A 25,892-nucleotide genomic window follows, 5' to 3' on the forward strand; every position below is an offset into this window, starting at 1 on the left:
TCTCTTGGTTTACTAATGGCATGGTCATCGGGTCTGATGTGGTTCACTAATGTTTCTAAGTGCAATTAGAAACAATTTGTGTTAGTGACTGTTATTCAATACAATCATATACTGCAGTGTACTGAATTGTAACATTTACAAATGTTGAATACACTTTTTTAAAAACCTTCCAAAGGCAGACCTGCCAACTTCAACAAAAATCTGTGTGAGGAGAGGGAGGTGCCTTGGAGGGGGCGTGGCCTCATGCCGAGAAGAGCCACTTTTGCCCTCACCCTGCCCCCAAACCCCCTCCTCTGGAAAAAAAAAAGTTTGCTGAGGCTATTGCAGATGTCCAGGGGTGTTTTCACACCTATTAATGACCATCAGCAGTTAAAAGCCTCTGAAAATGAGCCGAAAACCACTGTTTGCAGTGGTTTTCAGGTTGTTTTCCCTGCCACTGTGCATTATTGGCTTCTCTCCGAGTGACCGTGTGAAGGGAGCCAATATTGTGTGCCACTCGGTGGCACCATTTGAGTTGGCAGGTCTGTAAAGGGTATTTGTTTTATTTATACACACTGTTTGCTATAATTGAGCAAGCTGCTGACTGCTTGGGCCAGATACATGGCTCAGCTCAAGGTCCACTTGAACCCTCAAGCTCAAACTAAGCCAAGTTTTCATGCAGCTTCTGCCTGACACCAACGCTCTAACCTAATGCACCAAGAATGAAAGACAAAGCATTAACTTTTGATGTAAACTAGGAGAAATACACTTCTAAGTGTTGAAGTGCACAATGTGAAAAAATTAAAGACTGGGGTACTTCCCGGATTTTCTGTTTGACAAAGTTGCAACATTAGGAAAATATTTAATTTCACTGTGCCTCCTTTTTCTTCATGAATAAGAGCACTTTGAAATAAGTGAGTTCAGGATGTGGGCTTTACAAACAACTTGTATTTCTTTTAATACTGTACTTTTTCTCCATGTACAGTAAGTGTTTTTAGCTTATGTGGTGCACATGACCTCTAACTTTTCAAGTACTTCACTAATGGCGTTGTCGTCAAAATAGGAAGAGCTATGAATGTTTCTCAGTAAAGGTTTAAAAACTAACGCTTTTAATAAATGCCGAAACGCTTCTACGCGTTAAAAACAAACACCTTTGAAATTGGAGAGGCACTTCTTATTTACACATTATGTTTTTTGCACCATTTAAATAGCGAAACATTTTCATGACTCGGGGCTCTTTGAAGCAAACCAGAAGCTTGGCTCAGCCCTCTGAGTATTTTAGGGATGTCCACTTCTGATAACGTTTGCTGTGTTATATGAATAGCAAATAGCTCCATGGCCGGTCTCGTGCTTTGACTTTTAGGGCCAAACCAGACCTGCAGTCCATTCAGGTTTGTCTCGCCCTATCAATTTCCTGGATTGGGGCCTGCATAATAGATTCTCTTTCGAAGCTCAATAGAGCCCATTTGGGTGTGTGACCCAAGTGGGCTCTGTAAGCCTCAGCTTCGAAACAGTATCGTTCGCTGCCCAGCAAGAATGATAAACGCAACCCGCTTGTGACAGACCCGCTCCCCCCTGGGAACTCCTTAGCCGTTGAACGTGACAACTAACGGTCCCAACCGCCCAGCGCTGAAGAGGCTCGCGCTGGGACAGGCAGCGATAGCCAGGCTGCCTCCGTGCCACGCCAACGGCCCTCACCCCGTCAGCCAGGCCCTCCCACTCCTCCTCGGACTGCGGAAGCAGTTGACGAGATCCTCCAGCAGGAAGAGGAGCCGGGCACCGTTTCCGGGGAGGGAGGGATCAGCTGTTGCGCTAGTGGCATGGAGGGACCAGGGGCGATAGCTCAGTGTATGCAGCCTTTATGCAGCCATGTCGGGTAGCGCTGAGGTCTCCTAGACGCCGCCGCTGCCCTTGAGCAGTGCGCCCGGCACTTCAGGCGGCTGCGCGGCAGTGCATGGCGGCCCTGTCGGAGCTGGCCGTCAGATTGTCGCAGTCTGCCGCCGTCCGCTCGTATGTGGTCTTCTCCAAGGGGCTCTCCAGGACCCTGCTGATCTTCTTCGACCTGGCCTGGAGGCTCCGCATCAACTTCCCCTACCTCTACGTCATCGCGTCCATGATGCTGAATGTCAGGCTGCAGGTAGGCGGGCAGGGCACTCATGCGGTGTGTTGTGGGGAGGGCACGCAATAGGTGTGCTCCCCCGAAGACCTGTATTATTCGATCATTGGTCTTTAAACATGCTTAAACCAGTTGTGCCACCTATCAAATTATTTCATCTACCATTTATTCCATAATATGATGAATACAGCTTACGCAATTGTGTTTTTCCCAATTTGCCACTATAAATACACGCAGTTGAAAGCATAGCAAATAATAAAAAAAACTAAATTTTTGCTGGGCATATAGGTATTTCACAAATAGTCCAAAAGCATTGTTCTGTTCGTGTTTCCTCGTAATACATTTTGTACGTGAAATTAAAAATATACTTTAAACAAGACTGAGGGTATTCGAGACAGTTTGACACATTTTGATGTTCATTGAAGCCTTTGCATTTTTTTCACATCACCGTACTCGGGTGGCAACAGGAGACACTCGTGACACCTTCAGCCAGTCCTGGTGTTAACGCGTCCCTTTATAATAATTTATTACACATCAGGACTCGTTTTAGGCCAATGAATCTTTTGACCCAGTTGAGACACACCTTAGGACGAGATAGCTAATCAATATGTCAATCAATACGTTAATAATGTCATCAATATTTATCACAACAATGCATTTCACTTTAGTCAAAGTCATTAATCATTTCAAAGCCACTACCATGACCTTGCAGTCATGAATAACCACACCAGTTTAGTAGAATTTTATGAAGTTTTATTCCCTATTGATTATAATTCTAGAAGCAAATACGTCGATCTTAAAACCAAGAAACATAATAGCATAGTCACGATATGGCAACTCTGATAAGATTTAATTAAGGCAAGAATCACAAACATCAGAACATAACACGGCGTGAACATAGATCAGTTTAGCAGAGTGTCAATAACGCGTCAGTTCAACAAAGCATAGTTTTGGTTGTTTGTCTATTTGCGTCAGTTTAGTGAACACCTGTCCTAACCACTGATTAGCATTCGCATGTTGGGCTTCATGCAAAACAATTTAGAACACCAATTTGGAAAACATCTAACTATGGTCTCTGTCAAAAGTAAGCAGTTGGTACCTAGAAAGGAAAAGCAAACAGACAAATTACAAATGCATTGTCATAATTACCCTCCAAGGTTTAGGTAAGCACACAGGTTCAGTCTTTGTCTTCAGGACATCAGTCAAATCGCCATTAGTCAGAACTCAGCTCCGGGGCAATGATGGGTGCACTTCCCTCATAAGGAGGCAAAGTGTAAATGGGCAATCTAAGGACAAGGATGTTTCTGAAAGAACCAATAAGTCACCAAACAGAGTGACAAAGTTTCTGGATAAAATCAATAGAATTCCCTAACCCACCTAAATGGCTCGACTGTGTGATGGGTTTTTATCCCTTTTTCGTCGTACATTCCCCAAAAATTCTATTGGACATCTGCTATACCCCACTATCTTTAACCTATCAGAAAATACATTAGGTCATTTATCTTTCACCCCATATTATTTTACAAGTCTCTCATTGGTTCTCCTGTTCGATGTCTTCAGAGATGGCACGTCCTGTATGATTTCATCTTTCTGTAATTCTTTGCACATCTTTTGGTCAGTAGCTCCATTGTCTTCACCGGTTTGAATGACCTTGTACATTACATTAATCTACACTGTTGCATTTTGTTTTAATATCACCCTACAAGCAATGAAGAATGCATGAAAACGGATCTAGCATGGTTACATTCAGCTTCTAGTTTTGAAGAAAACAAAAGGCCATGTCCTTTTGCGAGTCAGCACACTGCAAGATAGGAAAAATACATTTAATATGAGAGCCAAGCAGCTAAGCTTCGGCTCATGCTAACTTAAGGCCTACAAGGATTTTCAGCACAAATTCAACAAGCATTTGCAATGCAACGGGTCTCGCGTTTGCTCATGTTAGAGCTCATCGCGTTGTAAACTCCTAACCCGACTTTTCATCTATAGGCAAAAGTGCTTTTATGTACATAACCCGAAAAAGAGAAATTTACTGTGTAAAGCGCTCGACTTCTGTCAAGCGAAATCGCGCTAGGAAAATAGAGAAAAAGTAGTCAACGATCCGACAGAAAACAGCGAGCTTCGCATGTTTTCTGTACTTGGTCGCTGCCCTCGAGGTGGGCTAACCACTGGAAAAGGCATGACCTGTGCATGCCTGCCACTAATGAAAGCAAGCAGATTTTACTAGGCAAGCCCACAAACCAATCCAACACACTGACATGACGTCGACAGGGCTCCGAGCCCTTTTCTAATAACTAAAGCGCCTCGCTGCGATACGCATGCGCAAGTGAATGCAACGCAGGCTCGACCCTAATAACACAATGATTAATAATTAGTATAAAACTTATTCAGTATAATGATTCATAAACATTTTAGTCATCATTATTAGTCCACGTATACATTGGTGGCCACTCCCCATGGTCACATTTCAAGTGCGTGTTTAAGCAAAATTACTATTTCATTTTCTATGCGGCATTATCACACATTAATTCATAAACATTACATGTTAATATAGATTATATAAGCTACGCTCTCAGTCCCTCCTCTGATGACGTTCGTCATCACACAAGCCTTTCCCTTTGACCTTTCAGTTTAATTTTTCACCTTGAGCATAATGCGCATTTCAACATCTTGTCCCTTGTGTGAACTTTCCCAAATTTCATTAAACATTTTCTCCCTCTCACTTTCCCCATTCTTTTTATTTCTCTCTGTCCAGTTTCTTTTAATTTTGTCATTAATTTTGCATGCTCCCCATAAACCTAATAAACAGGCCAGAACGATTAATTGACCCCTTAATATTTTTGCAAGTACCCCATTCCAAATATTGGTAAACCAGCTCCCTAATCTGGCAATTCCTTTTCCCACTTTCTCCCACACTCCAGGTTCCATCAAATCCTTCAAGTCTGCACTATCTCTGGTTAGGTTAGTAAGCATACCTCCTAATCTTTTTTACTATTATCGGGTATATATGAGTGTTCTGCCTTCCTACTTATCTCGTATCAGAGCTTACAGAACATCTCTGGAATGCACTTCTGAGTTCAAAGAAGACCTTTATTGTTGTTAATTCTTCCCTACCCACAAGTTCTTGAGAAACGAATTAATAGATTTCAAGCACAAAAGTAGTCGCAGCAAGAAAACAAAATATACCACAGTACTTCTCAGTTGCAATGTACACAGCAGGTTATATATAAGATATTGAATGCAAAGCAAAACAAATTAAATTCTTCACTGTGTGAGACCTATATACAGCTTCATCTTTCTGGGGTCTGCAAGTTGATGACTCCGGTCAACTGCGAGAAAGAGATTATCTACCCACACGGGAGACTGGCAACTGACGCCAAGTTCCAGCCTGAAGTCAAGCAGATTAGAATCTAAATCTCTGAAGCCCCGAGTCATCCTTACAAAAGCGGGCCCCCTCCTCTCAGACTCGGGAAAACTACGCAAGCCTTTGGAAACTGGCCAGATCTCCTAGACTTCTCTTCCCAATGCTGAGCAGAAAGGAAAACACCAAATGTACTCTCTCTTATCAGGTCTAGTCTGGTGTGAAGCATCTTGTGGAAAAACATAGCTTGGAAAAATACAGCTTGGATTCTCAACTGCAATGTCTAACTCCACGTTAAAGGCAATAGGCAGCTAACCTAACTATCAAATGTAATGTCTAATGTCATGTCAAAGCCAAGAGGCAGCTGAGCTGAATACAAAATGTAAGGTCTAATATCATGTCAAAGCCAATAGGCAGCTGAACTGAATACAGAATGTAATGTCTAATATCATGTCAAAGCCAATAGGCAGCTGAACTGAATACAACATGTCAAAGCCAATAGGCAGAATACAGAATGTAATGGCTAATGCAATGTCAAAGCCAATAGGCGGCTAAACTGAATACAGAAAATAATGGCTAATGCCATGTCAAAGCCAATAGGCGGCTAAACTGAACAAAACATATAATGTGCTACTAGTGAACATTGAGCAACTAATATGTGCAGTGGTGAAACACAAAGTCATTGGTCAAACACAATTAATAGCATCACATTCCACCCTATGACCAATGAATTTTTGTTTCACATATCTCTTGTTTCATACAAAAACAAAAAAAACATCAGCACAAAAAAAAACATTATCTGCAAATCAGATTTGAATAATCAAAGCAATCACTGTAAAGCAATGGAAGTGGATTAACATATTGATCTCATAACCTTTCGCCTCAGATACTTCTACACAGAAAAGACTGAAACTTTTATACTCTGAATGAGATTATAGTGTCTCTAATTCTACAGTGTTTCTAGAATAGCAATTTGATGTAGCTTGAGTTCTACTCATGGAAAGGTACACGGTCCACCTGAAAGGTTTGCTGGAATGTAAGCGAAAGTCAGAGATCCACACGAAAAAACACAGACAGCTAACTGTTAAGGTTGCTTAGTTCCAGTGGAAGAATGCAATCAAACAAGTTGAACTTGAACTGAAGGCGCCATTTGCGCAAAATGGATCCATGGTGCTTGTACTTTACTCAGTCAGGTTCAAGTTGGGGGTTCGGTCCCTTCCCCGACCCCACACGCACACACCCAAAGGGGGACCACACAGCACACTCAGGGACAGTGGCGAAACGTGGTAGGATCTGCAAAAGAAAAAAGTATGACTTTTCTTGCAAATAACATTTGTCATTTGAAATGTACGCTTCATCTTCCTTTCCCTGTTTTATAATCAGCAGGACGTTTTTGGGGCCCTTTATTATGATTTCTGCAGGTTCTGGAGGGTCACTTGGGGCTTCAACCCACACCTCAGCACTGAGGTTTTTATCTGCTGCACCACAGCTTCCCTTTTCTTGCACTGTCAGAAGGGCTGGGGCAGACTCCTTCTTTACCAAACCTCCATTCACTGCACTTTTGACAAGTTGGGCCATTCTGTCTCCAATTTGTATGAATAAATCAGATTATTTTCTAGTTATCAGCATAATTTTGATTTCTCCTTGGTAATCTGCAGCAGTCACTCCCCCTAAAACCTGATCAATTTGCCAAATCTGTCCTGGTAACTTTCCTCTCCCCAACTGCTCTGTGACTGCTTGTGGGACAGATTTATCTTGTGCGTGCTGCACAGTTTTTATCAAATCTAGGGGAATGTGCATCTCACTCCTCTCTGCCCACCTGTAAGTGGCTTTTTCTCCCAGCTGTTCACATTTCTGGTGCACCCACTTAGCCATCCCCACTAAGTCAGAATTCTGGGTGAACACTTCTCTCTCTGAATTTTTCTCTTTAACATCTGCAAAGGAATTGAACCAGTTATGCACAAGGCATGTGGAAAACCAAACAGCTAAACCATTGGCAATGAACCAAGAATCAGCGTAAAAAGGACACATCTCACTTAGCTCTTGCTTTAAAATCTGACACACATTGCACAACACTGTTCCTTCTCCTGTGCCAGAAAACAACATTTCAGTCAATAAATCATTAGTCAAACAAACAAGCTTTTTATCTTCAGTGGACACAAATTCAAATGGTGCACTCAATTTCACTGGTGACTCTTTTACCTGTGGTACTCTAGCCCTGTCTTGCAGGTACCAGATCCAGTGTATGATCCTAGCTAGGGGCACTCTTTTCTTCCCCTGTTCCTGATTTACATGTAAATCAGTGTTTCCCTCTTGGACTGCGCAGAAACCTAAAGTCTGCATTATTTCATTTGCCAAATCACAAGCGCGCAGCTGCATATAATTTTTCCCAGTGACCATATACCATCGTGTTAGGATTTCACTCAGATGAGGGCTATTCTGTTTCCAAAAATCAAACAAGCTAATGAAACTCGGTGTCTCTTGCTTAGTGCAAACAGTAAGAAACTCTAAAATCTTTTGTTTTACTTCATTTTGCAACGGTAACTCGTAAATCACATTCTGAGCTCCGTCATTCTCCTTGTTATCAGTTAAGGAATGCACTTTGACTGCCAAAAAACCTGGCTCACACGGAGGCTCAGAGTAGCTCACAGCTGTCTTAACCCCCTCATTACTGGAATGGGAAAAGACAGATTCTTCTAAAACAGCAGTTTTATAACTTTCAGCATTATCTTACATTAATGTATTCTGGCTAATTTGCTCACGTAAATTCTTATTTTCATGTTCTAACTGCCTACATTTCTCCTGCATTTTTCTGTAAGCAGATAAAAGTATCCAAACCCTTCTGTCAAAAACAAAAGGATCATCATTGCTTCCAAAAGGCACATTTTCTAAATATGCTTTATCACAGAAAGAAAACATGTTTCTCACAGCACCATCAGGTAGTTTAACTACACATGCATTTTCAAACATGGTCTGCCGTGCTTCTGTAATTCTCCAAACAACAAAAAACAATTACACTTTTAAATTGTGCACGTAGAAATCTATAATTCGACCCCTACCCCACTTCTGGTACCAAAATGTTCTGCCTTCCTACTTCTCTCGTATCAGAGCTTACAGAACATCTCTGGAATGCACTTCTGAGTTCAAAGAAGACCTTTATTGTTGTTAATTCTTCCCCACCCACAATTTCTTGAGAGACGAATTAATAGATTTCAAGCACAAAAGTAGTCGCAGCAAGAAAACAAAATATACCACAGTACTTCTCAGTTGCAATGTACACAGCAGGTTATATATAAGATATTGAATGCAAAGCAAAACAAATTAAATTCTTCACCGTGTGAGACCTATATACAGCTTCATCTTTCTGGGGTCTGCAAGTTGATGACTCCGGTCAACTGCGAGAAAGAGATTATCTACCCACATGGGAGACTGGCAACTGGCGCCAAGTTCCAGCCTGAAGTCAAGCAGATTCGAATCTAAATCTCTGAAGCCCTGAGACATCCTTACAAAAGCGTGCCCTCTCCTCTCAGACTCGGGAAAACTACGCAAGCCTTTGGAGACTGGCCAGATCTCCTAGACTTCTCCTCTTCCCAAGCCTGAGCAGAAAGGAAAACACCAAATGTACTCTCTCTTATCAGGTCTAGTCTGGTGTGAAGCATCTTGTGGAAAAACATAGCTTGGAAAAATACAGCTTGGATTCTCAACTGCAATGTCTAACTCCACGTTAAAGGCAATAGGCAGCTAACTTAACTATCAAATGTAATGTCATGTCAAAGCCAATAGGCAGCTGAGCTGAATACAAAATGTAAGATCTAATATCATGTCAAAGCCAATAGGCAGCGGAACTGAATACAGAATGTAATGTCTAATATCATGTCAAAGCCAATAGGCAGCTGAACTGAATACAACATGTCAAAGCCAATAGGCAGAATACAGAATGTAATGGCTAATGCAATGTCAAAGCCAATAGGCGGCTAAACTGAACAAAACGTATAATGTGCTACTGGTGAACAATGAGCAACTAATATGCACAGTGGTGAAACACAAAGTCATTGGTCAAACACAATTAATAGCATCACAATGAGCAACAATGACGCTCGTTGAGCACCTTGCAGACTCCGCCGCACTTTGCTAAAAGAATGTCTAAAGCAAGCCGATTTTGAAGAGTCATAGCTCTTTCCGCAGCAAGTTCAGTATCCATCAGGCGTATAGCCCCTGTAAAATTTGTCAGCATGTTATCCACAATAGTAGACAACTTTTGAATCTTTATGTAGTTTAAGATAACCCCTACTGAAGGAATTATGGCTCCAAATATGTCACTAACGACAGCAGCTGCTGTTTCTCGTTTTTGTCTAGCATGTTGTAATTCAGACGTTTTAGGTATTTGCTTTAAGTCATCAATCTGGTAAATCTTTGGGAAAACTATTCCCAAATAACATGTCCCATACCATCCCTTAGGGAGACGGTAATAAGCATTAAGTCCACAAATATAATAGATCCCAGGGATTACTGGGTTTTGTCCATTTACATGAATGTCCATTTACTCTGAAACAAAAACACATGCCTGCATTCACTCGTTCCCACAAATAAAGTGTCATGTTCAGATTTCGGCCTATATATACACAAAGCCTTCCTACATGTAATGCATCTATAGCTAGTTTGCCTTGCGTCTTTATTGCAGTGTAAGCATAATCATTTGCATATGTGCGTTTCTCTAGCCCCTTTTCTAGCCGCTCTTTTAATGCTTTGCGTCTGTCATCAATGTGATCTAAGAAGCTTTTCTCTACAGGTGTCAATAAGCAAGTCAGATTATTGCGGTGTGCATAAGCTGTCCCAAATGTACACGTTGGTTCAAATAAACCTCTAACTAATTTTATATTATGCTCCTTAGCTAAATTGTTCAGAAACTCAATCACAGGCACAAAGGAAAACACCACATCCAAATTTGAGTAAAAGTATTGCACATGCTCTTGATTATAGAATCTCGTTAGTAGCAAACTACAACTTATCCCATAGGTTGATGGCAAGCTATGGTAAGTGACCCCTTCTTGTACTGATGAAGGAATCTTTGTGCACACATAACAGTTCTTTGCATCCATGGTTTTAACATACTCATTCAGCAAGCAATAGAAGACATTAGTGGATAGTTCCCCTTTTGAGTTAGTTCCCTCATGCAAGTGTTTTGTATCCTGCTCAAACTTTTCCCACGGTGTTAGTGTTGTAGTCTTAGGTTTTGAAGCATTGTTAGTCGCTTTCTTATCCAACCACGGCGTTCCCACAATCACACCTACAATTATTATTGCACACACAATACCTAATATAAGACATAACCAACCACACACCTTACCCTTTTTGTTACTACCTCTATTATAAGCCATGTCTGTAAAGAATCAGATAGCAGAACAACAATCAACTTGAGGACGATATAAAAACTCTTTTTTTTTTTTTCTTGATGTAAAAGTCTCTTTCTCTCTGCGTGTATTTACAGCGTTTCACTCACTCCAGGACCCTGTTGTCAAATCAGGTTAGCAGCTTGTCATATTCGGGTTTCAAAGTCAGTTCAGGTTATCAGTGTCACATCCGGTAATTTACAAGTCTCTTTCTCAGCTTTTCAGTTTTTCGAATTCAATTTTTAGTTTTTACACAGTCTCTTTCTCTGTTTGAATTCAGGTACTGTAATATTGACCTGGTACTTCTCGATCAAAACAGAATGCTAAGAATTCTTGTTGCCATTCAGATGTCGTTGCAGATGCCCATTCAGGGCCTGCGTACCTTCTATTTGCAGTTCTTTTTCTTTTCAATCTGCGTTCGCCTTGCAATTCTCCTCCACTTAGATCCTCTACTCGGGATGTATCAGTTTCTTCTGTTATTGTTTCACCTGGTACGAGCTTTTCTTTCGCAGCCTGCTTCTCTGGCCAGTTATCTCCCTTATGCGTCTTCTTCCTGCTTGTCCTTTCAGGACGCTGAACAGCACCCTCCTCTTGTGCTATATTATTTTCTCTTGATGGACCTGCAACTGGCTCAGGGGATGCCGGTTTGCTTTGAGATCTCTCTACTATTTCTCCTTCTTCTTCTTATGGGTGTGTAACAGGTTTAAGCTCGAACCCGTATCCGTCTACTTCTGGGAGAACCTCTCCTTGATTTAGTTCTCCTGCTGCCTCTACTGAGAAAGTCACGCTGTCACCTCTCTCGGTCGTTTACTGTTTGAGGGACTAGGCTGTTCTCAGTGGGCTCTCCTACAGTCTCGGTTCCCCCTTGGCTATTTTCTGGCCCTGAGACTTCCTTCTCTGGGCTTGCTGAGTCGGAGGCTTCAAGTTCTTCATCAGACGGACACGTTACCTTCTTTGTGTGACTGGCATGTATCCAGTTTGGAACGCCTGCACATTTCACAGCAGTGGTTGTTGTCCGTATTACTTGATATGGCCTGTTCCAGCGCGGCTCCAAACACAACTTTCTCATGTGCTTCTTGACAATCACCCAGTCACCGGTTTGCAGGGTGTGACCTGGATCACTGATCGGTGGCAATGTGTTGGCTTCCACCTGGTGAGAAAAAGAGCGAACCACATCAGCCAAACCTTTGCAGTAGTCCAACACCATATCATCCGTGATATTCACGAGAGCATTTGCAGGTACTGCGGGCAGCCTCATCGCTCTACCCATAAGGATCTCATGGGGTGATAGTCCTGTCTTCTTATCAGGGGTGTTCCTCATCGACATCAGCACTAAGGGCAATGCATTTGGCCATTTCATATTGGTAGCTGCGCACATCTTTGCCATTCTTGACTTCAAGGTACCATTCATTTGTTCTACTAGTCCTGATGTTTCAGGGCGGTAGCTACAATGCAGCTTCTGTTCAATGTCTAATGCAGCACACAAGAGCTTAATCACCTCATTGTCGAAATGTCTGTCCCTATCTGATTCTAAAGAGACCGGAAAACCGAACCTGGGTATTAGTTCTCTAAGCAGCAGCTTCGCAGCTGTGAGACTGTCATTTCTACGTGTGGGATAAGCTTCAATCCAGTGGCTGAAAACACATACAATCACCAACACGTACTTCAATCCTCCACAAACAGGCATCTCAATAAAATCCATTTGCATCTTGCTAAATGGACCAACAGCTCTCCCTATGTGGCTCAAAGTTACCTCAGTCCCTTTTCCTGCATTCATCTGTTGACAGATGATGCACCTGTGACAAGTAACCTCTGCGGCTTGTCTGAATTTCGGGTTAAACCAGTCAATTTTGAATGACCTGATCATTGCATCTCTCCCAAGATGTGCTTGTCCGTGATAAAGCCTTGCAAATTGTGACAGAAGACTGTTTGGCAAAACCAGTTTCCCCTCCTCTGAGACCCATAAGTCATCAGCTCTTTGTACACATTGCATTCTCTGCCAGGAGCGTTTTTCCTCTCTGCTAGCTCAACCCTGAAGTGTTTTTAGCTCATCTAGTGTATCAACCACCCTTAATGCAAAGTTCAAGCATGTTTCATTTTCATTTTGCGGTAACAATTCCCACAGATCCTTGAACGATATACAGTTCAATGCGCAAAACCTTGCGACTTGGTTTGCAAAGCCGTTTCCCATTGACACAAAGTCTTGTGACTTAACATGAGCATTGCATTTCACCACGGCAATTTCAAGAGGTAACTGAATCGCATGTAACAAATCCTTAATCTGTTCACCATTTTTCACAGGAGAACCAGAAGAGGTCATGAAACCTCTCTGTGACCACAATTGGCCAAAATCATGTACAATTCCAAATCCATATCTGTTGTCCGTATAGATAGTGACCCTCAGATTTTCAGCTGCGTGGCATGCCTTAGTAAGGGCAATTAATTCTGCCACTTGTGCGGAATGCACCCTCTCGAGCCAGGAAGCTTCAATGATACCAGCTATGGTACACACAGCATAACCAGCTCTCAGCATTCCGACTGAGTCTCTCAAACAGGATCCGTCAATAAACATAATGCAGTCATTTTCTTTTAACTGTGTATCTTGAATGTCAGGTCGGGGCTTGGTACATAGTTCTGTTCCCTCAAGACAATCATGCTCCACTACCTCTTCATTATTAATCTCGGTACTCTCAACAGGAAGTAGAGTTGCCGGGTTCAATACAGTACATCGCTTCAATGAGACATTAGGCGACCCCCAAAAAATTGTCTCATATCGGGTAAGTCAGGCATTTGTCATGTGCTGGGTTTTAGTCTGAGTCAACAGAATTTCAACTGAATGTGGAACCATTACTGTCAAGGGATGTCCCATCACTATGCCTTCACACTGCCTGAGGCTTTGACCAGCTGCTGCAACTGCGCGCAAACAACCCGGTAAGGCTGCTGCGACGGGGTCCAAGGTAGCTGAAAAATATGCTACAGGGCGGTTTGCACCTCCATGGACCTGTGTTAAGACAGACAAAGTACAAGCATCAAGTTCATGACAAAACAATAGAAAAGGCTTTGTATAATCAGGCATACCCAAAGCTGGTGCCCTGCACATGCACTCTCTTAATTCCATGAATGACTCAAGCTCTTCTTTAGACAGAGTTATGGTATACTGTTCGTCCTTAGTCTCTTTGCTTGTCAACTTTATCAATGGTTTTGAGATAATTGAGAAGTTGGGTATCCACTGGCGACCGTAGCCCACCATTCCTAAAAACATCCTGACATCTCTCTTTGTTGTCGGGGGATTTATCTGCAAAATAGCTGTTACCCTTTCCTTTGATACTCTCCTGGACCCTCTCTCAATCAAGTGTTCTAAGTACTTCACCTCTTTCTGACAGTACTGTAGCTTCTTTGGCGACACTTTATGTCAGTTCTTTCCCAAATGATTCAGTAAGGCAATTGTGTCATACCTACAGTCATCTTTTGTCCTGGACGCAATCAGCAAGTCGTCAATGTACTGCACTAGAGTCGAACTGAAAGGCAGTACTAAGGATTCTAAGTCCTTTTTCAATATCTGATTGAAGATGGACGATGACTCAGAAAACCCATGAGGAATTCTGCACCAACTGTACTCTTATGCCAGGAATTTGAAACTGAATAAAAGCTGGCTGTCCTCATGAAGAGGCACCGAAAAGAAAGCTTGTGACAAGTCTACAACAGTGAACCATTCAGCATCACACGGAACCTGAAACATGATCACTGCTGGGTTTGCCACTATGGGGCAACACTTTACCACAATCTTGTTTATTTTTCTCAAGTCCTGCACAATTCGAACCTTCCCACAAGGCTTTTTCAGACCCATTATTGGTGAATTACATGGGCTGCTCAATACCTCTTTCAGAACTCCTTGTTTTACAAAATATGCAATTATTTGCGACACCTGAAAAAGGACATCTTGTGCCATGTGATATTGTGGCACCTGGGGAAACACCGCATTTGGCTTCACTTGTACTTTAACTGGTTCCACTCCTTTTATCAGTCCCACTTCCTTTCCTGCCAAGTCCCACACTTTCTCCGTCACCGTTCCCTGTAACTCGGCTGGTAAGTCAGTCACTGTAAGCACCGGGAATAATGTTATCAAAGGGTAATCTTCATTCGCGGTTTCTGTCTCTAACTCTGAGAACTGACCATCATCCCCTTCATCATCACTGTTTGTCTGCACCTCAATTCCATCATTGAAACAGGTAATCGAACATTTTGTTTTGCACAGTAAGTCTCTTCCCAGTAGGGACACAGGACTTGAATCGCAGACTACAAACTTATGCAGTCCCTGAAAGTTGCCAATCTCAACTTGCACCGGATCTGTAATCGGATTTGTCAAGTACTGGTTTGCTACTCCGAACACTCTTATGGTACGCCCTGAAAGTGGTAATTTCAGAACCTCTGCACTTCTGACTGTAGAGCGTGTAGCTCCGGTATCAACCAAAAATGAAACCTTGTGACCCATCACCTTTCCCTCTACATAGGGTCCTCTCTGATCCACTTCTAGAGACGCTGCAAGTCTGCACTCTTCACTGTCTGAACTGTCATCCGACCATTCCTCTTTCATTCCATCTTCACCACGCAATGGGAATTGCTGTACTGTATTATTTTGGCTCATCACTTGACCTGAGACCTGCTGAGGAAGCATCACCTGTTGCTGTCCCATTGGAGCTAATGGTAATTGCATTTGCTGTCTAGGTACCATGGGAACCTGCTGTTGTACTTGCTGCATTTGCGCCGGTGAGAACACACGGCAATTGCATTTGCTGCATGGGCTGTAGCCCTTGCATCTGAACCATGTTATTTTGGAAGTTCGGATTTTGACTTCTCAGTTTTGGACCTCTCATATTTTGCAATGTACCGACATTGGTGCTTTGTTGAACGACACCATCCTGCACCACATTTGGGCATTCCCGCTTCCAATGCCCCAAACCCCTGCACGCGTGACATGGAGACATCTTTTTCATCCCTTGCGCATCATTTTGAACCACCACAGTATTCAAATCTGGACCGCGATTCACAAAACCTCGACCTCGGCCTCTCGGTTGTGCCTGAAACACACCATTCCCTTGCGGTTGCTGCTGTATCATCTGCTGGATTCAATTTCCCTGCATCCCTGCCTGCGCAGCCCTTATCTGCATCACCATCACTTTCTCCTTCAACTTTCTCTGCTTCAGCTCAATCTCGTCACAACAGTATTTCGCATACTGCAACACCTCATCAATCGGCTTTGCTTGCCAACAGATCAAATGATTCTTAATCATCTGGCTAACCTCTGGTCTCAGCCCTTCAACAAATCTGAACACAAGATGGTTCATGTCTTTCGGCTCAATAGTCTCAGTACCACTGTAATGTTTGAATGCCTCCAACAATCTCTCATAGTAAGCATGTATCGATTCTTTAACCTCCTGTGAGGTCCGGTCGATTTTCTACCAATCAGTCACTTTCGGCGACACTTTCTGCTTCAAAAACTCGATCACTTTGTGATAATACTTCATCACCTCCTCAGAAGGTGCTCCGGTCACCTTATCTCTCGCCGGCTCCTGTGTCGGCCAGTCTACCCCTCTCTTGCACTCAAGCCATAAGTCGGGCGGAACAATGATCTCAAACAAGGTATTCAAGTCTTCCCAGAGACACTTTGCAAGCTTCACAAACCTATCTGTTTGTTGATACCACTCTATCGGCTTCTCCCTCAACCCGGGATAATCATTTGTGAATGACAGTATGTCTCCCCTGGTCCACGGTACATGGATCAGAACCCCACCAGCTGTTTCTCTCATGGGTAACATTGTTACTGATTCCATATCTGGTGAAGCTTTAGCTTTACTTGATCCTGGACTGTCACTTTTCTCCTTATCTCTTTTCTTTGCCCATCTGCCTTCCCATTTTTCTAAAGCTCCCCAGATTTGCACACTTTGCAGTATTTCCTCTAGATGCGCTTTCATTCCGGCAGACCTCATATGCTCGAAGTCTTTTGAGTTGAAGTCTAACCTGTAGCTTCTTTTCAAATGTTTAGTATTCTCAATATCAATATTGTATTTGTCTGCCAGGTTTGCTAATCTCTGATGTACCTTACCTACTTCTTTAGTGATTTTAGGGCACGGATACCTCAATTCCGCTTCTGTGTATGAGTCTAATCTGTTTACCCCCATTGTTCCTTCCACTAATTCAACAGCCTCCACACCGTCTCACAAAGTTCAGGTACTCATCTCTCTCCAAACTTTCTGGCTTTTCTGCAGTTACTGTAGTCTTTTGTGAAGCATAGGTCTTCTCTAGGCACTCATTTAACTGTTGTACTGTAAAACCTTGCAGTGAAATATTCCCTGCATGCATCATTGGCGACTGTGAAGCATTCGTACTTATTGTCTGTGGGGTTAGCACACCTAGACCTGCCTGTCTCATTGCCTCTAGCGGTGCTTCAACCGGGCTAAGGTCTAGCAAAGACCTCGGTCTTTTGACCGCTTGCCCTCCTGGGGCCATTTACTGGGGAGTTCCTATGGACCCTCCTCTTATTGCATCTTGTGTCATTACTCCCTGATCACACATGCCAGGCTTACCTTATGCATACAGTGGCACCAGTGGACCAACAGTAATTGGCAATGATATGGCCGCAGGTGTCTGACCTGGTCCAAAACTCTGTGGAGCAGCAACTCCAAAGGTCTGATTCTCTGAAGCCGGGGCAGGTATTAATGGAGGTCCTGCTGCTGGATTATACCCTGGTATCAGCTGTGGCTGCGGCAGCAATTGTGGAGTTGGCTCAATCTGCACTAACCTCGATTTTGTATATATTGGGTCTGGTGGCACTATCAGATTTGTAGTAGTCTATAGTACCTGGACGTCTGGATAGATTCTCTGTATCTGCAGTGGAGGTTGCAACTGTATCTGCATGTCTGGCGCAGTGGGTACACTGGCACCATTCTGTATCGAACCCATATCACTAGTCTGTGCTGTATCAGTAACTCCCTTCTCCTGCGTCTGGTTCCCAGGACCCGCACTAGTGCTCGGGACATTGTCGCTTATCGCCTAAGGTGGCGGGCGATCATGCAATAACTGATTTAGAAATTCTTCGTTATCTGAATCATCATCTTCTTCTATCCAAGATTTTTTAGTCTCTTTAGGCTTACTAGAGTCTTTGTCTGTTTTACAGGTGGCTTTCTTCCCCTGTGTCTCATTCCCCTGTGTAATTGCTGGGAATAATTTGAGTACGTCAACTATTCCCCGTCTCCACATTTTGCTCTCATTATCCCATGTAGCTTCCGCTAAAGTCTTTTCTGCCCTTTTTATTCTTCTTTGGAATTTTTCTTGTCTCTGTTTAATAGCCATTAAATCCCAAATTGCTAAAGCCTCGAACTGAGCTGGCCTCGGAGATGGCTTCTGTACACTTAACATCCACCTTAAATTCTCTAAAACTCTCGTATTGAACATCCTGTGTTCCGGAAACGCCAAACATTCCTCTTTTTCTATCAATTTGTGCCACTGTTTCATCCATAAGCAAGGCGCAACACCTTTTTCCTCCATGACTATATCAGCTGGAGTACCCTCAGGCGGTATAGGCTCCCCTTCACTCGCCATAATGTATACGTCTCCTTTCAGAGTGCTCTTAAAAGCTTTAATAAAATTAATTTTTGTGTCTTTTCCTTTGTTGTATTTAATCAGAAAATGACTTTAATTCCCAGGACACTCTTCACCCACCTTTCTCAACCTATTGCGTCTCAACGGACGGCAGCCAATCCGTGCGCGACCCCTCTCGGCAACTGACCTATCTCAGCGCGGCACCACTGACGTCACACTCGCACACTGCAGCTGACAAAATCTTGCAGCTCGCCCGCCCCTCACTAGATTCACACTAAACTAATGCAAAATTACTGCGAGCACCTTTAACAACAACAGCAACACAAATTTGCTGGTTTACTACAGGAAGGATAACACATTCGCTTCAGAACTTTACAGAGATTTTACTTGAAGCCTCGGCCGCTACTCTCTCCTTCTCAGTTCCCGCACCCGCAAGCAGAATTCGACCCGCAAATCCTACTCTCGACTTGTCAATGGTTTGTTCTAGTGCACTTTAGAATTTGCCAAATCTCAATCGAAGGTTTCATACATACAATTGACTCAATCTCGACTTGTCAACCACGCCCGATTGATCTATTAAACCGCACAAATTACAACATAAACCCAAGTGTCTCCTACACTTGTCAATATACTCCGGAGTCTTAGACCACGACGGGTCCGTACATGAACAACCAACCACGTGGATAATTTTGAGCACAAAGCGCCACACTCATATGAAGTACGCCGACTTCCCTACTCTCATACTGCGGAGTACGCCCACTCCTACTAAAACAACATTTACCTGACCTGAATACACACAAACTTCACAAACCACCTGCAAAATGCATAAGCTGAGCAAGCGCAAATCCTGTACCACACATACTGTAACGCCGAGAACATCCCCAATTCACTTAGGCAGGCTCCGAGATCCCAGGAAAGTCATGATGAATTTAGAAACACATCATACCTCCAATTTGCATTATCTCAGAAAAACAACCTAAACAATAATTCTCCGTCCTAGGGCCCCAAAGTGCCAACCGTCGCTCTGCTACCAGAACTGTTAACGCGTCCCTTTATAATAATTTATTACACATCAGGACTCGTTTTAGGCCAATGAATCTTTTGACCCAGTTGAGACACACCTTAGGACGAGATAGCTAATCAATATGTCAGTCAATACGTCAATAATGTCATCAATATTTATCACAACAATGCATTTCATTTTAATCAAAGTCATTAATCAATTCAAAGCCACTACCATGACCTTTCAGTCATGAATAACCACACCAGTTTAGTAGAATTTTATGAAGTTTTATTCCCTATTGATTACAATTCTAGAAGCAAATACGTCAATCTTAAAACCAAGAAACATAATAGCATAGTCACGATATGGCAACTCTGATAAGATTTCATTAAGGCGAGAATCACAAACATCAGAACATAACACGGCGTGAACATAGATCAGTTTAGCAGAGTGTCAATAACGCGTCAGTTCAACAAAGCATAGTTTTGGTTGTTTGTCTATTTGCGTCAGTTTAGTGAACACCTGTCCTAACCACTGATTAGCATTCGCATGTTGGGCTTCATACAAAACAATTTAGAACACCAATTTGGAAAAGATCTAACTATGGTCTCTGTCAAAAGTAAGCAGTTGGTACCTAGAAAGGAAAAACAAACAGACAAATTACAAATGCATTGTCATAATTACCCTCCAAGGTTTAGGTCAGCACACAGGTTCAGTCTTTGTCTTCAGGACATCAGTCAAATCGCCATCAGTCAGAACTCAGCTCCGGGGCAATGATGGGGTCACTTCCCTCATAAGGAGGCAAAGTGTAAATGGGCAATCTAAGGACAAGGATGTTTCTGAAAGAACCAATAAGTCACCAAACAGAGAGTCCAATATGATTTCATCTTTCTGTAATTCTTTGCACATCTTTTGGTCAGTAGCTCAATTGTCTTCACCGGTTTGAATGACCTTGTACATTACATTAATCTACACTGTTGCATTTTGTTTTAATATCACCCTACAAGCAATGAAGAATGCATGAGAACGGATCTAGCATGGTTACATTCAGCTTCTAGTTTTGAAGAAAACAAAAGGTCATGTCCTTTTGCGAGTCAGCACACTGCAAGATAGGAAAAATTCATTTTATATGCGAGCCAAGCAGCTAGGCTTCGGCTCATGCTAATTTAAGGCCTACAAGGATTTTCAGCACAAATTCAGTAACACAATGATTAATAATTAGTATAAAACGTATTCAGTATAATGATTCATCAACATTTTAGTCATCATTATTAGTCCACGTGTACATTGGTGGCCGCTCCCCGTGGTCACATTTCAAGCGCGTGTTTAAGCAAAATTGCTATTTCGTTTTCTATGCGGCATTATCACACATTAATTCATAAACATTGCATGTTAATATAGATTATATAAGCTACGCTTTCTCACTGGCAAAAGCCCTTTGCTTGTTTGGAGATTTTTATCTTATATTTGCGATGTTAAACGTGAAACTATGCATCCCAAAATGCAAGGTGTTACAGGAGACAAGCGACCACTGTACAGATTTAACATTCAATTCACTGCAGATATGCTTAGGGGTCACCTTTAATAGCACACTCAAAATGTGTGCGAACATGCCTTTCTCTCTAAACTTGTTCATTGTGTCATACTCTATCAGATTTGAGGGGATTACGCTTTTGGGAGTAATTAAGAGGCTCTCTTTGACACATCCTGCCACCCAGTGCACAAATAAAACGTTACATATTGCCTATTACAGGGTGCCTTAATCTCCCAGATATTAGGTTCGAGCAAAGCTTTAGTCTCAATTGGCTTGCTTGCGTCCAGTGTTGCTTGACTTTGCCACCTCTTATATTAGACTCTTCGAGCCTCCTTGATTGTGTGTGATTCATACACCTAGACTTTCTTAAAACCCTAATGCACTTTAACTAAAGCTCATGTCTATTACTCAAACATTTTCTATTAAACAATTATATTTGTATCCAAAGACATCAGGTCACTTGTGCAGATTCTTATACTTTTCAATTTCGAAAATAACTACCGAACAAGAGTTTAAAAAGTAGGTCGGAATGCCCTTACAAAGGTACTGGAATTGCCATCCTTAATAATAAACTGACCATTGCATTATCGGGGTCTACTTTATGTAAACTCCAGCTCTAAAAAAGTGATGCTGTTTACTGTTGTTAGAGTGTGGTAACTATCCTAGCAGAAGCTGAACACGGGTAAGCAATGAACACACTCACTGTCCTCTGTCATCAATTTTGTACTTCAGTTTCTTTTTATAAGTATTCATTACTTCATAAAAAAACATGTCTCATCATATCCAGCATTTTTAGATCCAGGACACAGTACCGTTTTCTGTAAGTGCTGTTGCTTACAACATACACATTGGGCTTTAGGTCAGCCCTCTTCAATCATTGGCTTATTTCGCTAAAACACTTTCATCCATATTGTTGACATGTCAGTCACATTTTTCATTGGCTCAGATGAGTCTCTCTCTCACCTTATACTGTTTGCAGTTTCACGTATTATTCCCTCTACATTGGTGTGCTTGCTTGCATTGCATTTTGCCTTTTTGAGCTACACGCAACCAATACACTTATTGTCAAACTCAAGTACTACTACCACCAGCACACTCGCAACCAACATCACCAGTTCCACCTACATTACCACCAATACCTCAACCATCCCTACCAGTTATTGGCAAACGTAATAGGTCTGGCCTTAATAATGTATGAAATGGAAAAATAATTTTTGCTTGCCTGTATTTTGTATGTACTGTCACAGTGAACAATGACATGTTGGCTTTGCCAATGGTTGGCATAGATAAACCATTTTCCGTTTGTAACTGTTTTTGTTGTCTTACATTTATATCTGAAACAATACGCCTATTTTGTAAACCAACAGAGCATTACGTTTCTGTGCTTCTAGATACTAAGCAAGAGACTTTCACTATACAGTTCAATTTCAACACTTGTATTAGGTTGTTTAATTTAAAATTTGCAATAGTAGCTGGCACTCTTAAGTGATCCCACAGTCTGTATCCGTACTGAAAGTTATTTGCTGGTGCGAACATTTTAAGCCAGCTACTGCTTAAGCCAATTCAGTCACTATTGTTTCCGAATATTTACAAGCTTGAACAAATTTGTGTGCTCTCAGATCTCATACAGTTTGAATCATTTTCAGGCTGCAGTTAGTCTGTAGGCATCAGTATTTCAAGGAGTCTTGATTTCAGTTCAGTTTCAAATCTTTACTGTTCTTAGTCAAAAAAGTAAAACCATCCATTACAACCAATTTGAGCAGCCGACAGGTTTCTTCCTAATAGAAGGTTTCTCAAGGTGAATGTAGTCACAAATACTTTTCATTCTGTATGAATCGTGAAGGTCAATATTATCAAGTTGGGCCTCTATCTCTGCATTACTTTTTCAGAAGTCCAATTTTCGACGACAAGTCATTCATCCAAATCACGAAAAGATTTGACAGTTTTCAAAACTGTATAGTAGCTGTGATTTCCTCCATATAGATATGTTAGGACAAATGCACAGCTTGCAGGTATCCTTCTGATGGTAGACAAGTTCAGACGTCATTGAAAACTGTTTTTTTTTTTAAAATTTGGATAAATACAAAAAATAAAGATTTACAATTAAACTGAAATCAAAACTCACTGAAATACATATGCGTACAGACTTACTGCAGCTTGAAAAGGATTCAAACTTATGAGATTGCTGAGTGCACAGAAATTTGTTAACAATTCTGTTGTGTAGGTTTAACTGCTGCTGGATGTATTTCTTTAAAGTCATGGAATTGTAGCCTAATTTTATGTATTTTTTTTTTTTTCAGGTGCATATAGAAATCCACTAATTTGCTGAATCTTTAGCTGTGTTATATAACTAATGAATTGCCCGCACTACAATCAGTTTTATTTGTAACCGTTGAAAATACAACAGAAGATGGATGGAACACCCTCAGCAGGTATATCGATTGTGCACGTAAAGGAACACAAGGAAGACTGTCTGAGAAGTAAACAGGGTGAAACTAGTAATTGTACAGGTGACAAAAATACTCGTGGACAGAATGCTATCTCTGAACTTCAGAGTCTGGATGTTTCGCTGAATAAGTCAGAAGTTGATTCCACTGAAGAACTCTGTCCACCAGTGTTTGAAAATATTGCTTTCAATAACCGATTGCCTTTCATATTTAAGAAAAGGCCTAATTTGTTTAATGAGGGTATAGCCAAATGTTCAAAAATACCTGGTCTGGAGGATTCCGCAGCTCCTTGTTTGCCTCCCACAAATGAAACCTTTAGTGAGATATTTTGCTACATCCATAGTTCTTCCGTAATAGACTGGCTGGAGAGTGCTTACATATCGATGACTATGCTAAGGAGATGGTGTCATATTAAAGATAATTTTGTACAATTTGCACATTTTTGGCTGTCTGACATACCATATCCTCAAATGCTGAACCTGTTAACGCTGGAAGTTGGGATTATTGAGGATGAATTGTATTTCGCATTTCGTAAAGCATTATATTCCAGTGTCCTGAAGCTCTCTGATTTGCAGGGCATCCGTTCTGCAGTACTGACTGAATATCCAGCAATGCTGTCTGGCCGAAGGGGTCAGTGTCTTTTTCTGGACCACCTAATCCTCATGTCTTCAGAACCCTCAATGGAATACAAGAACATGCTTTCCAGTGTGAAAAACACAACAAATGATCCTCAGATAACACAGGTGTTATTAGCAATGCGAGCTTATGCACTAACTAGTGTTTGGCATGCTGTAGTTCAGGTAAATGCACAGTGCTATTGCTGAACAGACTAAGAATGCATTTTTCTCATGCTGAAAAAGGAAATTAACATTAACAGGAATATCAATGACTGGTTAAACTTGAATGGAAATTGTGACTTGATTCTAATTCTTTTGTTGTGTCCTAACTAAGCAAATATTGTAGGATTTGACTGAGCTTGCTCAATGAAATTGACTTTGTAAAACATGAGGGTATTTAACAATTTTATTTACAAAAGTCAACACATTTTTCAAAATGGTACTTTGCAATTAAATGTACACTTTAGGGAATGAAGAGGTATTGTTCACCCCCACCTGCCCCCTATCTGCACTGTATTATTTTTACCTGTGACATTTCTGCTTATACAATACCTCCCTCGCATTAGCACCCCACTAATTACACATACATTTTCCACTTTGACTATTCCTGAATTTTTACACTCGTACTGGTTTTGGAGTATATATCATGTTGACGGTGGACAGGTCAGAATTTTATTTGTTGGTGTAGAAATTTACAGCAATGCATACATCGGTTGCCACTTTTGGAATGAAATGTCATGAGTGTAAACGATAAGGGTTAGACCATACTTTTATCTTTAAACTGTAATTGGGCTTCCCACATTTTACAGTAAATCCAAGAAAAGTGTGCAGTCATGAGGGCTTTTAATGATCATCTTTAGGCCAACAGTTCACTATAATCGTTTTATTAAGTAACATTTTACAAAACAGTTATTATAGTGGATGAAACTGAAAAGGAATTTTAATTCTCCATAAAAGCTTAGCTAGTTTTTATTTTTTTCTCCTGTTGTCCCAATATTTAAATTTGAGCCCAGTGTTTTATGAAAAATAAATATTGAGCTAATCTAATCAAAAACAAGTTTTTTTCTATTTCCTGATTTTCCTTAGCTTTTTTTATTTTTACCATTGAAAGCATTTCTACATTCTACACTTATCATGCCTAGTCTCGTTTCTGGCTTGGATAGTCCAGTTAATGAGTATTTCTCTTCAGGCCTTAACGAAAAACATCTCTTTGTCAACCATGTTATTCATATTCTTTTTGTTTCCATCCCCTGTGTTCTTAGGCTTGGAGACATTTTTACATCTGTCTAAAATCCACTTCATCTCGAAGAATTGAACAATTTGTAAAAGCTATTGCGGAGATGATTTCAGGTTTCAGCACCACTAATTAGTAGTATTGTGTGGGTAACGGATCACTTTTCATTTGAAATTCTTTAGATGATTTCTAAAAATGGATATAGCATATTTTGAGAGAGGCTGAATACTTGTCAGACAAATTGTGCTTTAATGTATGAACGCTTTCCAAAAATTCTAAGCCGTGAAGCTCTTTCTAGTTCTATTCTTAATTCAACATTTTTAAGGCAGTTAATATTTTCCCATTTCCTCCTTTCTTTAATTCTCTGGGGGTCATCAGCTTTTAGATGCTCGTAGAACCAATTATTCTTAGCTTGGCTACCTCTAAGTATGCCCTTTTCCTGTGAATGATTCGCTCTGTTACCTTTTAGTGTCCATTGGGGGTTGTTTGAACGTAGCACTATATTATGGAACCATTTACAGGCTACTTTGTTAGGCTTTTTTTAAAAATGTTTTAAGGTTACATTAAAAAAAACCTTGCCTATTTCAGTGCTACAAATAAAAGGTAAGATTGGAA

General features: G+C 41.4%; 1 protein-coding gene across 1 annotated transcript; it reads left to right on the forward strand.

Annotated features, from left to right (window-relative positions):
• On the forward strand, positions 1 to 25,892 carry SMIM10L3 (small integral membrane protein 10 like 3). Its single transcript, XM_069210320.1, has 2 exons — positions 1 to 2,116; positions 23,280 to 25,892. Exons 1-2 carry the CDS (start codon positions 1,934 to 1,936, stop codon positions 23,298 to 23,300), a joined length of 204 nt encoding a protein of 67 aa, XP_069066421.1. The 5' UTR covers positions 1 to 1,933; the 3' UTR covers positions 23,301 to 25,892.

This window comes from Pleurodeles waltl, chromosome 10 (genome assembly GCF_031143425.1).
Source record: "Pleurodeles waltl isolate 20211129_DDA chromosome 10, aPleWal1.hap1.20221129, whole genome shotgun sequence".
Classification (NCBI taxonomy): Eukaryota; Metazoa; Chordata; class Amphibia; order Caudata; family Salamandridae; genus Pleurodeles; species Pleurodeles waltl.

Excerpts from the sequence above, each read along its gene's own strand:
- SMIM10L3 (XM_069210320.1), top strand. The coding sequence starts at position 1,934 with ATGGCGGCCCTGTCGGAGCTGGCCGTCAGATTGTCGCAGTCTGCCGCC. Across the intron at positions 2,117-23,279 it reads TGCTGAATGTCAGGCTGCAG|GTGCATATAGAAATCCACTA; the intron begins GTAGGCGGGCAG and ends TTTTTTTTTCAG.